The sequence below is a fragment of the Haliotis rubra genome, unplaced genomic scaffold, assembly GCF_003918875.1.
Source record: "Haliotis rubra isolate DU_JTF1 unplaced genomic scaffold, ASM391887v1 Scf3, whole genome shotgun sequence".
NCBI lineage: Eukaryota > Metazoa > Mollusca > Gastropoda > Lepetellida > Haliotidae > Haliotis > Haliotis rubra.
Genome location: NW_025766968.1, coordinates 5,984,708 through 5,999,076, shown reverse-complemented (window position 1 = coordinate 5,999,076; position 14,369 = coordinate 5,984,708). Strand labels below are relative to the sequence as shown.

Sequence of the window (14,369 nt, the reverse complement as noted above, 5' to 3'; positions counted from 1 at the left end):
CGTGTCAGTTATATACAATCACATGTAAAGGTTTCAGTGTTTACCAATATTAGCTATGTTTTTTATGAGAAATAAAAGCAGACCTCCGTTTATGATAAATCACAATGTAAGGTAGATACATGCATTGTTCAGTACACTAAGGCATAGTGGATACAAGTTGCTTGCTCCAACCAGAAGTAGTTGCTTGTATTTATACTGTAATGAGAAACTTGTTAAAAAAAGAAGAAAATAGGACATTCCCCTGATATGAACAAAATTTACGGGCAGCCATACAAGCATACAGTTGTCTAATTTATTATTATTTTAATTTTGTCAGGAACCTATTCTCTGGGTAACCAGTCTAGCTGCACAGTGTGCACAGCAGGATTCTTCTGTCCCGACACCAGTAGCGACACGAGCACCGCCTGCCCCGCGGGCTTCTATGCCCTCAGTGGTTCTCCTTCCTGCAACCCATGCGAGGCAGGCTGGCAGTGCCCCACTGCTGATGCTACCACCAGAGTAAGATGCACACAGGGATATTTCTCAGTAGGAAACGCTACAGCATGCACAGAGTGTCCCGTCGGTAAAGCTTGTCCAGCCACTGACACCGACCAGTTTGTCACCTGCGGACCTGGGTCATACTCTATTGGTAAACAGACTGCATGCACATCATGTCCTGCTGGGTATGAATGCCCCAATACTGACGCTGACACCAAGGTCAAATGTCAGGATGGAACGTACAGCGAGGGAGGAAGAGATGCATGTGTGGATTGCGAAGCCGGCTACATGTGCCCCACCATCTACGACAGCTACAAGATTGCCTGTGCTCCAGGAACGTTCGCTGAAGCTAAGAAGATCGAGTGCACAGCTTGTCCTGCAGGAGAGGAGTGTCCAGATACCACAGCTCCGGGGACTGCATGTGTAGATGGTTACTACAGTTTAGGAAGCCAGCCATCCTGCACTGTTTGTCCAGCAGGATTCCAGTGTTCCAACAAAGGCATTAAACCAGCTATATGTCCAGAGGGTCAGTACAGCCCAGAGAAGTCCATAGCTTGTAGTAACTGCAAAGCAGGATATGCTTGTCCTGAAGGTAGTACTCAGGAAGATCCCCCAAGTGCCAAATGTAGGCTAGGATACTACTGTGTTGATGGAAAGGAAGAACTGCCATGTGCTAAAGGAAAATATGGAGATGCTTTTGGGTACACTTCTGACACAGACTGTAAACCGTGTCCTCAAGGGTACTATTGCCCAGAGGGAACTGCAGGACTGCCATCATCAAGTCTGATTTGTCCAAAGGGACACTATTGCGGTCCTGAAACTGGAGACTATAAGGAATTCCCTTGTCCTGCTGGACAATACTCCAATAATCTTGGTAATGTACAACAAAGCGAGTGCTCTACTTGCCCAGAGGGTCGTTTTTGTCCAGAGGGCACAACAGATCCATGGTTTGATGCCAATGTCTGCCCAAGGGGGTCCTACTGCCCATCAGGGACAGGCTCACCTAATGCATGTCCATCTGGGAAGTACACTGCTGAAACAGGCTCCACTGGTTTGGAGTTTTGTAGACAATGCCCTGCTGGCCACTACTGTGCTGCCGGAACACCAACACCAACTCAGTGTGCACCAGGAACCTTCAACCCGGATCCTGAACAAGGCGATATCATTAGCTGCAAGGCTTGTACCTCTGGACAGGCATGTACAGAGTACGGTCTTACTGAACCCAACTCACGATGCTCTCCTGGCTACTACTGTCCCGGAGGCAATCACCGTGCCAACCAATCTGAATACGCATGTCCCGCAGGAACGTTCACCAACAATAACAACCTGACTGCTATAGAACAGTGTGAGAAATGTCGTGAAACCGTGGCCTGTCTCATCGGGACTGGAGGAGTTCAGAAACCTCCTGTTGCATGTGCTAAAGGTCACTACTGTAAAGAAGGAACTGGAGCTCCGACCCAGTGGCCATGTGCTGCTGGCACCTGGACCAACTTGACCAACTTAGCTAACCAGGAGGGATGTTCCCCCTGCCCCAAGGGATACTACTGTCTACAAGGCTCTGCGGCTCCTACAGGCCTCTGCTCCAAGGGACACTGGTGTCCTGAACGTAAGTGCACCATGTAGGGTGAGTGAGTGACTTTAGTTGTACGTCGCATTCAGCAATATTCCAGCTATATGGCGGAGGTGTGCAAATATTCGGATCTGGACCAGACAATCCAGGGATCAACAGCACTTCAAGTAGCAGTGTATAAATATGTGTCATACAATTTTTAAAACTATTACATATGTTGATGTATACATCAGCTGTTTTGCAAGGTGTGTATTTAATACAAGCAGGCAATTATTTTTTTCCCACCCAAAGTTGACTGCTTACACATCACCTGATATAATCAAATCCACAGGGAAGCATGTTATTACTCTGTTTTGTTATGGAAAGTGTTCAGTGAATTTCATGATTCAATGTTTATAATTATTTCACATGTATTATCTATAGCTATGCATATTAAGCATGTGTATTTGTGAACTGATTGATTACACTAACTGACGCTATTTAAATCAACCATGATCAGGTTTCTTTATGGTGCAGGGTGCCATTGTACAAGCGATCTTAGCACTAACGTGATTGTAACCCATACCTTAACATAGGCGTACGACTGGCATAGCATTAAGCTTCCCTTTTTGTAATCCCACACTCGCTGTATCCAGGCACAGAATATGGGGACCAGCACCCCTGCCATGCCGGCTCCTACAGTAACAACACCGGCAACATCAGGTGGGAGCAGTGTGTGGACTGCCCCGAAGGCAACTACTGTCCACAGGCCTCCGTACTGCCAACTTCATGCCCAGCGTGAGTATTGTCAACAGAGATACATATCTACTTTCAATTTGCTGTATAACGTTTGATTTACTTATTTGTATGTAATGAAGTGAGCTGCGAATTGTGATGTCTGATGTGGGTAATCTGGATAATTGAAGGTGGCCTACTTGTTTTTATTGTGGAATGATACTAAGATGCTCTAGCAAGCCAATGGCAGTATTTTATGATATAGTCTAGAGTTAAACTCTTACAAATAAGAAGTAAGCTAATTGTTTTATGAAAATTTTCCTTCACAAACATGGTAAATACCATGATAATTCTTTTGATAAATATGTTCACTGATACACTTTTGAGAAAACTGCATTTTGCTAATTAACAGAATCTAGTCCAATGGTAACCCTTATAAACAGTGGAATTCACATTTTGACTGATAACACTATAACAAGAATACATGTATTTAACAGATCTGCAGATATTTTGTGATAATGGAAAATTAGATATGTTTCTTCAGATATGGGTATTTCTACTTTTCTAATGTTGCAGTGGGTCATTCCGTGAAGACAAGAAGGGAGAGAAGCTAACAGACTGTGGAGACTGTACAGCTGGTTACTATTGTCCCGGATTGGGGAACATCGAGCCGCTTCCTTGTGAGAAGGGAAATTACTCAGCCAGCGGTGCCGACTCCTGCACTACATGTATGGCAGGGTACTACTGTGACCAGAACGCAACCAGCCTTGCCTTCATGACCACAGAGAGGATCTGCCCCGCTGGAGTGGAGTGTCCACCAGGGATGTCCAAGCAGCCGGATCTGATCGTCGACAAATGCAGGACTGGTCACTACTGTCCAGCAGGAGATGTCAACCCCTACCCTGTCCCGTGTCCGAATGGCACCTACAATCCTGATTTTGGACGTAAACAAGTGTCTGACTGTGTTCAATGTACACCTGGGTCGTACTGTATTCCTGAAGGGTTATCAGCTCCTGCAGGAGATTGTCCTGGTGGTTACTACTGTCCATTAGGAACAGGTCCTCCTGAATCTTACCCCTGCCCAATAGGATTCTACAGAAATGGGTCAGCCAGAGAGTCGTTCCAGGACTGTACAGAATGTATCTCAGGTTTCTATTGTGACAGGGAAGGTCTGGCAACACCAATAAGCTGTCCACGAGGATTCTTCTGCGTCAGTGGAAGCACATTCCCTCAACCCTGTCCACTAGGTACATATGGAAATTCCACAGAGCTGAGAAGAAGCACGGACTGCACCCCCTGTCCAGGAGGCTACTATTGTGATGGCATCGGTAGAGTGGAACCAACTGATGTGTGTGATGCTGGCTTCTACTGCAGAGAAAAAGCTTACACCTCTGCCCCTCCTGATGGACCTACAGGAGGTGTGTGTCCAGCAGGAGGATACTGCCCACCTGGAACTGCCTATCCTGCATCCTGTCCAGTGGGTAAATACAGCAAATCTCCCGGGGCGAAGACCGAGTTTGATTGTATACCATGTGACCCTGGGTTTTACTGTGCAGGCTCCAGTAGTACTGATGCCTCCCAGAAGTGTGCTGCTGGCTACTACTGCACTGGTGGTTCTGGAATTGCAACTCAGTTCGACACCCCAGCTGGACATTACTCCACAGCAGGAGCCTTCAAACCTGAACCATGTCCAAAGGGTAGCTACCAGAGAGCCAGCCGATCTGGAGAATGTGACCTCTGTGCTCAAGGCTACTACTGCAATGGAACAGGAACGATTGAACCCATCCTGTGTCCAAAGGGCTATTACTGCCCCGAAGGAACAGACTTCCCCAATCCATGTCCAAGGGGCACCTTCCTGCCAGACGTAGGCCGATACCAGGAAGATCACTGTAACCCATGCACTCAAGGTGAAGCATGTGAATATGTTGGCCTGGCAGATCCAAACATCAAATGTATGCCAGGCCACTATTGTACCCTGGGATCAAATATATCCACCCCAATCGGCCTACCATTTGGAGATCTGTGTCCACCCGGATACTTCTGTCCTGAGGGAACATCAGAGTATGTGCACAGCCCATGTCCTAATGGAACTTACACCAACTATACAGGGCTCCAGGCAGAGGAGAACTGCACCCTGTGTGACCCTGGCAGAGTCTGCAATGGCTATGGTCTCACTGAACCTAATGGGGTGTGTGCTCCTGGGTACTTCTGCAGGGGTGGAGCTGGCACAGACAAGCCCAGTGATGGTGGTGCTACAGGGGACCCTTGTCCTAAGGGGAACTACTGCCCAGAAGGAACAGGTATGTTGTGTAGTGAATAAATACTTCTTTGGAGCACATTTCCTATTGCAAGAACTTCCTTCTAGTGTTAAAAACTAGGTTAGCTGAAAGACCATGAAGTTAAAACTTATGGAAAGGGCCACTATACTATGCCACTGTAAAATTCTCCCTAATTTCTAACATTGTATAACATGCACAGCCTGTACGAGATAGACCTTTGCCCTAACTCTGATGTTGATCACTGCATTGTCTGCATCTGCTGAAAGTGGCGTTAAACAATCAACCAACCAACCTAACTCGGTGCAACTGGGCTCAGTGGGTCATGTGGTTTTGTTAATCCCTATTTAGGACACTATTGATCCCTGTGTGGCAGACTAGGTCTATGGTTTTGTATCTTGCACTACAGAATTATGCTGGTAATATTTTAATATCTCAATGATGCAAATTCATTTACTATGTGTAATTTTTCATTAATGCCCATGAAGATAATGATTCTTGCGTTGTCTTGTTCTAGGTGAACCCCTACCCTGCCCGCCCGGGGTCCTTCAACAACGTGACAGGGAGAGACACCTGTATGGACTGCCCGGCCAGCTTCTTCTGCTCAGACGGTGAGATCCCACTCCGATGTCCGCCCGGAAGGTACTGCCCAGGAAACACCACCACTGACCAACCTAAGTGTCCCAGAGGAACCTACAACCCAGACTTCGGTATGTAATACCCAGCAGTAGTGTTATCAGTGCCATGCTCTTATAGAAATTCCTGCTAATGCTCTATTGGATGAATGAACTTGCACACTGCCATGGGCCATGTGTAGCCAACACACTTGAAGAGTTGGTTTGCCAAAATGAGGACTTTTTTGGGGGATTGTTTTTGTTTTAAAATATGAATTGCCTGTTTCTTATGTGATGTGCTGAACTTAATTCCACTTTCGTCTTGACATCCTCCTCTAGAAATGGCACATGTGGATGACTGTCGACCATGCAAAGGAGGCTACTTCTGTGATGCCCTTGGAGCTAAGAACTTTGACTTCAGTGAGAATGACACAGGCACTGGACCATGTGCAGCTGGATACTTCTGCAAACAAGGTAAGCTGACATCAGGAGCTGCTGTAGGCTTGTGGTGGTGGGAGAGACATCTTCAGACAAGGTAAGCTGACATCAGGAGCTGCTGTAGGCTTGTGGTAGTGGGAGAGACATCTTCAGACAAGGTAAGCTGACATCAGGAGCTGCTGTAGGCTTGTGGTGGTGGGAGAGACATCTTCAGACAAGGTAAGCTGACATCAGGAGCTGTGGTGGGAGAGACATCTTCAGACAAGGTAAGCTGACATCAGGAGCTGCTGTAGGCTTGTGGTGGTGGGAGAGACATCTTCAGACAAGGTAAGCTGACATCAGGAGCTGCTGTAGGCTTGTGGTGGTGGGAGAGACATCTTCAGACAAGGTAAGCTGACATCAGGAGCTGCTGTAGGCTTGTGGTGGTGGGAGAGACATCTTCAGACAAGGTAAGCAGACATCAGGAGCTGCTGTAGGCTTGTGGTGGTGGGAGAGACATCTGCAAACAAGGTAAGCTGACATCAGGAGCTGCTGTAGGCTTGTGGTAGTGGGAGAGACATCTGCAAACAAGGTAAGCTGACATCAGGAGCTGCTGTAGGCTTGTGGTAGTGGGAGAGACATCTGCAGACAAGGTAAGCTGACATCAGGAGCTGCTGTAGGCTTGTGGTGGTGGGAGAGACATCTTCAGACAAGGTAAGCAGACATCAGGAGCTGCTGTAGGCTTGTGGTGGTGGGAGAGACATCTGCAAACAAGGTAAGCTGACATCAGGAGCTGCTGTAGGCTTGTGGTGGTGGGAGAGACATCTGCAAACAAGGTAAGCTGACATCAGGAGCTGCTGTAGGCTTGTGGTAGTGGGAGAGACATCTGCAAACAAGGTAAGCTGACATCAGGAGCTGCTGTAGGCTTGTGGTAGTGGGAGAGACATCTGCAAACAAGGTAAGCTGACATCAGGAGCTGCTGTAGGCTTGTGGTAGTGGGAGAGACATCTTCAGACAAGGATTGTGGTAGACTAAGATCAGGATCTTTTGTAGACTAGGGTTGTGGCTGTTACAAAGTTCTACTTTTGTAGTTGAATTACATATCTCCATATAGTAATATTTTACAGTAACCAACAAATCTTTCAACAGACTTCATCTACATTTATATACTTCCATGTTTTACTCATGAACCACCATTTTTCATTTGCATACAAAGCAGTAGACCAAGCTGAGCTATTCACCTCAAATGAAGTCTACATCACTTTTAATCCACTGTATTTCCAAGGTGTGAATGTAAGCACTCCAACTGATGCAACGACCACTGGCATTGGAGGGCCATGTCCTACTGGTTTCTACTGCCCAGAACAGACGGAGGATCCCATTGCTTGCCCCAACGGCACCTACAGAGACGCCATCATGGGCACCAACCCCACCGACTGCCTGGACTGCAAACTGGGACAGTACTGTGGCTCAACAAACTTGTCCGACTCCTCGGGGCCTTGTTGGCCAGGCTTCTACTGCTATCGAGGAAACAATGTTCCAAATCCTACAGGTTTGTCAACACACTTTCTAAGATACTCATGATCAGTGCAAAGAAATTCTTGTCATTTACCTGTGCAAACTATTATTTCGGTCTGTAAACCTCCTAGTTCAGTGTTGTCACGTCTGCTGAATTTGGGTATTTAGAAGCAGTTATAGTAATAATGATAATAAAAGTAAAAGATATGCTATTTATTTATCCTTGACAGTTATTTTAGAAATATTTGTTGTGAAAAAAGTCCTTTGAAATCTAGTAAATGGCTGAGATAGCATTAAGTATTTAGTAAGCAAATGATATACAATTTAACACCTTATTCTAATTCTTGAACTGGATGTTTCTGTTGAGGAGAGTTAACTTATGGTCCTAGCGGTGTTTTGGATAATACTATAGTGTAATGTTGGCATTTTGCTCATCAACTGCAGAGAAGTGGGTGTAATCTTGGTGGTTCTGTAGACTTCAGATTTGACCAGTACCAGGTTTTCATTCATGAACACAAAGATTCAAATGCTGATGTGGAGCTTTCACTGTATCTAAGAAATCTTGAAAGTGCTCATCCTGAATCCAAAATGAATCTCCACCCCTGTAGGAGCTGAACCCGAGAAAGGAGGACCGTGCCCTGTGAGCCACTACTGTCCTCCTGGAACATCCTACCCCTTGGAGTGTCCAGCCGGAACGTACAACAATGTCACGGGAAGGGATGTCTGCTTCCAGTGTCCACCGAGCTACTTCTGTCCAGAGAATATCACCAACTACGCGCTGTACCCATGCCCTCAGGGACACTACTGTCCAAATGGTACAGCGTTCTCCACCCAGTTCCCGTGTCCTAGGGGCTACTTCAGGAACAGCTCCATGGGACAGTCACAAGAAGACTGTGTGCTGTGTCCTGGGGGGCAGTACTGTGGCACTGAGGGCCTTGCCTACCCGTCAGGTCTTTGTGATGAAGGTGAGGACAGATACGACTTCCAGCTGGTTGACTTGATGTTCTTTGAAAATATGTATTTCAGTTGAGAGAAGATGTTACATTTTAAGGTGACGTGGAACTTTTGATGGATGGCAACTTCTTTCTTCTTTTTTACAATGCTTCAGGATGACTTTGTGCCCCTTCATCAGCTGAGGGACAGTGGGGGATCCTTGTGGTTAGAATGTTAGCTTGTCATGCTGAAGCTCCGGGTTCAATTCCCCACATGGGTACAATGTGTGATGCCCATATCTGGTGTTCCCTGCCATGATATTGCTGGAATATTGCTAAAAGTTAAAACCCAACTCACTCACTCACTCATTTGGTGATTCATAAAATTACAAACCATAACACTGAAATGTTTCAAAGAAAAAGGAAGTTGTCATCAGTATAAGAGCTTCATTTCTTCATGTTCTTCTAAATACCTCATAAGACTTGTGCCACCTCCGTGATGTAGTGGTTAGACTGTCTGCCCGGATAGCGGAAGGTCGCAGGTTCGATCTTACCAAAAGACGTTAAAATATAATACTTGTTGGTCATGGCCTGGCGCCAGGCATTAGTGGGTACAACAAAGACTGGTCCAGTCGGAGTCAGTATAATGTGTCTTAGTGGGGTATACATGCTTAACTGAGGCATGGTATTGCACACACGTCGTCATATGAGTGAAATAGTCTTAAGTACGACATTAAACCCCATTTCACCTCACCTCATAAGACTTGTTCAGTATATATGAAATACTCACCCAGTTGTCGTGTTAAGTATGTTGAGTGGTTGTTCCACATAGGGTACTTCTGTGTGCTGGGAGCTTGGTCCAACAGGCCTACCGACTACAACAACTACACCTTCGACGACTGCCTGTGTCCAAGCAATGCGACTGGAGGGCAGTGTAGGCCAGGATACTACTGTCCAACCGGCTCTCAGGAACCCACCATCTGCAGGGAGGGACAATACTGTACCACACCAGGTGAAGCCTTCTTCTTTCATTTGTCACATTTACTGCTATATTTGAGGGTGGAAGGGTTACAGGATTCCCTCATCAAACCTGATTCAAGTCACATGTCCATAATTTGAAATTTAACCTTCAACTTATTCTGTTTGGTTGGATGGAAAATTTGTGTTTGACCTATTGTTGCTTTTAGGTGAATTCTTTATCTATTAGTTTGAAACAACCGTACGTTTTCATCACTTTAAACATTATATCCACAATAGGTATCATTGAAAGAAATATTGCTCTTAGCAAAAGCCAACAAGCTAAGTTCTATAGTGGATGTTGTACCATTAACTAGCTAGTGTAGATATGTCGCCTTTGGAGGCTCAGTTCTCTTGATTTAATGAGTACAACAATTCTTGATGACTTGAATTTATGTTAAAGTGTCTATATTAAACCTTTTTATGGTTTAGTACATCATGTGAGTGAATCTGAGTGTGAATGAGTGTCTGTGTGAGTGTTAAATGTTTACAATATCTGAGTATATAATATCATACCTCTAGTACGCCTACCAATAGCTTTTTGCTTAATGCTAAGGTAATCTTTCTTGTATCTCATCTGATTTGGGTATATAATATCATACCTCTAGTACGCCTACCAATAGCTTTTTGCTTAATGCTAAGGTAATCTTTCTTGTATCTCATCTGAATTGGGTATATAATATCATACCTCTAGTACGCCTACCAATAGCTTTTTGCTTAATGCTAAGGTAATCTTTCTTGTATCTCATCTGATTTGGGTATATAATATCATACCTCTAGTACGCCTACCAATAGCTTTTTGCTTAATGCTAAGGTAATCTTTCTTGTATCTCATCTGATTTGGGTATATAATATCATACCTCTAGTACGCCTACCAATAGCTTTTTGCTTAATGCTAAGGTAATCTTTCTTGTATCTCATCTGATTTGGGTATATAATATCATACCTCTAGTACGCCTACCAATAGCTTTTTGCTTAATGCTAAGGTAATCTTTCTTGTATCTCATCTGATTTGAGTATATAATATCATACCTCTAACATGAACCTCACTAGCAGAATAAGTATGCCTACCAATAGCTTTTTGCTAAATACTAAGGTAATCAATCTTGCTTGTATCTCATCTGATTTGGGCCAGCCACTACCTTGGTGTCTGGTTTTGTATGTACCGGTAACAGGGACTCAGACGTCAAATATTAATTACAAAAATAGAAAGAACATGATATGTCTGGATTGCTATGTAACATAAATCACAAAAATTTTATCTATGTGAAATATTGAGAGTAGAATAAATGGGATTTTGATTGCATATTCTTTCCTACTGGGTTCCTTTAATTGTTTGCTGATAAAAGAATATTTTATGTGTGAAACATTTTCTCTATCAATGTCGTTGTCTCAGGTCTTGCTGATGTGACGGGACCATGTAGAGCAGGCTACTTCTGCGCCGAGGGAGCCACTCGAGACGACCCCACGGATGGTGTTACGGGAGATATCTGTCCAACAGGGCGATATTGTGGTGAGGGAACCTTATTAATATACCTGGAACATTGCTGAGTGCAGTGTTAAACAACAAAACTATTAATTAAGTAGATAGATTCTCTTGTGGGAGAATGATGTAACCTTTGTTGTAGGGATTGGATATTTGATTGTAGAAAAAATTATATACCATTTGTCATAAGGATAAGGATATGCTATTATGAGAGAGAATAATATACCCCTTATTGTATGGATAGGTAGATTCTATCATGAGAAAATGATATACCCCTAACTGTATGGATCAGGAGATGTTATCATGAGAAAATAATATACCCTTTATTGTATGGATAGAGGGTGTTATTTGTAAAGATATAGTCACCATGCGCCACTTCATTGCCAGAATTATAGAGGGTAAGGACAGAGTGATATCAAAGATGTCTGCCACGTTATGATGGTGAGTATAGGAATGAGTTTGGTAAGGTTCAAGTTATGTACACAGGAACAGGAACAACGACTGACCAGGAGAAGTGTCCTCTGGGAACCTACTCCAACCGGACCGGCAACCAGGCTGCTAGTGACTGCACTCCCTGTACTGAAGGAATGTATTGTGGAAGCCTCGGTCTCACAGAACCTACAGGGCCATGTGACGAAGGTGACCCAGTAGTTTTGATAATTTATGATTGACTGTTGGATAGGAATGTGAAAAGTAACTGAAGCAAATCATGAAGTGAGCAAATATATTGACACTGTTGGCAAAGTGTGCACTTCTTATAATAATGGCATTATAGTTGATACTATATGAACAATAATATGAACAAAAAAATAGGCAAGATTGTTTTTGGTGGATGTTTTTATTAAATTGTTTGAATATTCTTTACCACAAAATATGCCCTAAATATTTACGATCTGTAACATGTTTTGTTCATTATATGTTGAAAATTATGATTTTGTCTCATCCTTGCAACAACTACATGTACCTGTGGAAGGTTTTGTAACTATGCCTGATTATGAGTTTGAATCCCATATTCCACTGTGATTGTTGGTGTGTCTGTACCATACCCATGGTTTAACCATAGGTGTAAACATCTACAGAATCAGTTTGCTTATTTCTGTCTCATTAACCTGACAAACATGATTGACACAGTACTCTCCGTCTGTTTGTTTCCAGGGTACTTCTGTCCCCCCGGCCAAAACCTGAGTAACCCGTTCCCCTGCACCACCGGTCACTACTGTCCCCCTGGCAGCGTCCAGCCAACAAACTGCCCCTCTGGGACCTACCAGGACAGCACTGGGCAGGGAAGCTGCAAGGAATGCGTGGCAGGTATGTACACACATTCACTCAGGTCAAACCTGTCTGGATATGTGGGCCTTCAAATACTTCGCTAATAGTTTAGCAAATATATTTACCCCTTAAGATCAATGAAAGAAATATTATCATCATTTACTATTTTCATAATATCTGCTTTTTCAGCTCATACCAAATTTCCTCTTTTAGAGAATTTTTGTTCAGTCTGATGTTTCAGTTTTGGAAATTTTATAATTTTTAGGTTGTTTGGTCCCTTTTTATTAGAATTGTCTGCTCTTGGTTATATCACCCTTTCTTTATAATAAACTTTTATCTTGATTTGTAACTCTTAAATTATTCGTCCAATGATGTTGGTGGCAACTAATGTGATTGTGTGGTGAGGCTCACTGACTTGGTTCATGGATGTCATGGTATAGATTGATACTCATGATATCAGTCACTGGATTGTCGGATCCAGAATCGATTATTTACATGACTGCCATCATGTAGTTGGAAAACTGTTAATTTTCAGAGAGATCGTCCCTTGGGGTACATATTATGCATTTTCCGCTGAAAAATGTCCTGTGACAGTTGTATCAATGTTTTTGAATAAAAAGATTGTACAATAAATAAACTCTTTATTTATTATAATGGACTCCTACCTCACGGAGTTACCTCCCCTTAGCGACGCGCACTAACTGGGTAGGCTCCTAGACCCGTGATCATCATTCCTTCTGCTGTCACGGCCGCGGAACAGACGCGGTACCTTATAAAACGAAAGTACCCATCTCATGAGCCGCACGGCACTGTTGAAAGATATGTCTGAGACACCACCACCTGTATGTTTGGTCTTTATTTGTCTAAAACAAGAACAGTAAAGCTTTTACAGTGGTTGTTTCATAATTGTGACTTTGTATTAATTCTAATACGCCGAACTTTCCGTGGTTTACGCAAGTAATTGCGCTTCGCCATGGCGGGAAGTTTAGCTGCGTCGCTGCGGTCGTATTATTGGCGCTTTTAAAACCAACTATTACTTTCCGCGGTAACCTTCACGTAGTTTTTCAATGTTTTCTACGCGGTTTATATGCTGCTGGCTGCCGCTACCTAACATGTTTGCGTGTTTGTTTCAGGCTTTTCATGCTGTTCGGTCTGTGGGGAAGTATCCCCGGGCCGACAGTCACTCCAGCTGGGCGCGGCCTGTCTAGAGAAGACAGGCCATGAAGCAGACTCATGTGCAATTTGTCTGGCCTTTTCCCCGGCCCAGAAGAGGCGGGCTGCCGGCACACTTTTCTACCGAGAAATGCGCGGAGGCGGAGGGGACCTGACGCAGGTTCCCCGCCAAAGACCAAACGCGGTTCCAAAAGGGAAAAAAAATCCCGCGGCCCTTCCCCTCCTGCCACTTCGAGTGGTTTTGACATGTCACTTATGGAGTCTATGTTTCAGCAGCAGATGGACTCGATGAGTCCTTCGTCCGTGAGTCGGTTGGAGGTCTCCGCAGGAGTTCCTCACCCACTCCGGACGGGGCGGAGAGTCCGGGGTGGGATCGCCAGCTGCTCGATCCTCAGCCTTGAGGCGCCTGTCGATCCGCTGCCTCTGGCTTCGATCCGACGCCTCGCTGCTCCGAGAGGGTGGTGCTCCCAGTCCCTCTCTCGAGCTTGGCGCTTTGGGCCGCTGAGTATTCCTGGTATTCCGTCCTTGCGCACACCCGCCCCTATGAGAGCCGGGAGGCACCAGTTCTGCCTGGCCTGCCTCCAGCGCCTCGGGACCGGGTCCACGCACGCCGGGCTGGCGCTGACGGGGAGCAGTCGGTCTGTTCCTCCTTCCTGTGGTGCCCAGCGCCAGGCAGTCCACCGGGTCGGGTTAGGGTCCTCTTACGGAGGAGACCCAGCCTCTGACTCGGCCTCGGACGCCGAGGCAATGGAGCTTGGGGAGGTCGAGGAGCATGACGGGCGGCTTCCGCTTTGCTTCGCCTTATGGCGGGAGGTCCGCAGAGAATTGCCGAGGGCCTACCCCAGGCCGCTGTGCCTGCTGGTAGCGCGGACTCGACTGAGTTCCGCTTTGCCTGGCGCAGGCGCT

At 45.1% G+C, this 14,369-nt stretch overlaps 1 protein-coding gene across 1 annotated transcript in view; it reads left to right on the top strand.

Annotated features, from left to right (window-relative positions):
* The window catches only part of LOC124282469, a 145,052-nt gene that overhangs the window by 53,147 nt on the left and 77,536 nt on the right, over positions 1–14,369 (top strand). Inside the window, 12 exon segments of the mRNA XM_046718476.1 lie at positions 317–2,083; positions 2,683–2,824; positions 3,338–5,061; positions 5,555–5,571; positions 5,573–5,747; positions 5,991–6,125; positions 7,354–7,620; positions 8,195–8,551; positions 9,351–9,530; positions 10,932–11,048; positions 11,508–11,660; positions 12,177–12,329. Coding sequence (XP_046574432.1) covers positions 317–2,083; positions 2,683–2,824; positions 3,338–5,061; positions 5,555–5,571; positions 5,573–5,747; positions 5,991–6,125; positions 7,354–7,620; positions 8,195–8,551; positions 9,351–9,530; positions 10,932–11,048; positions 11,508–11,660; positions 12,177–12,329 — 5,187 coding nt within the window.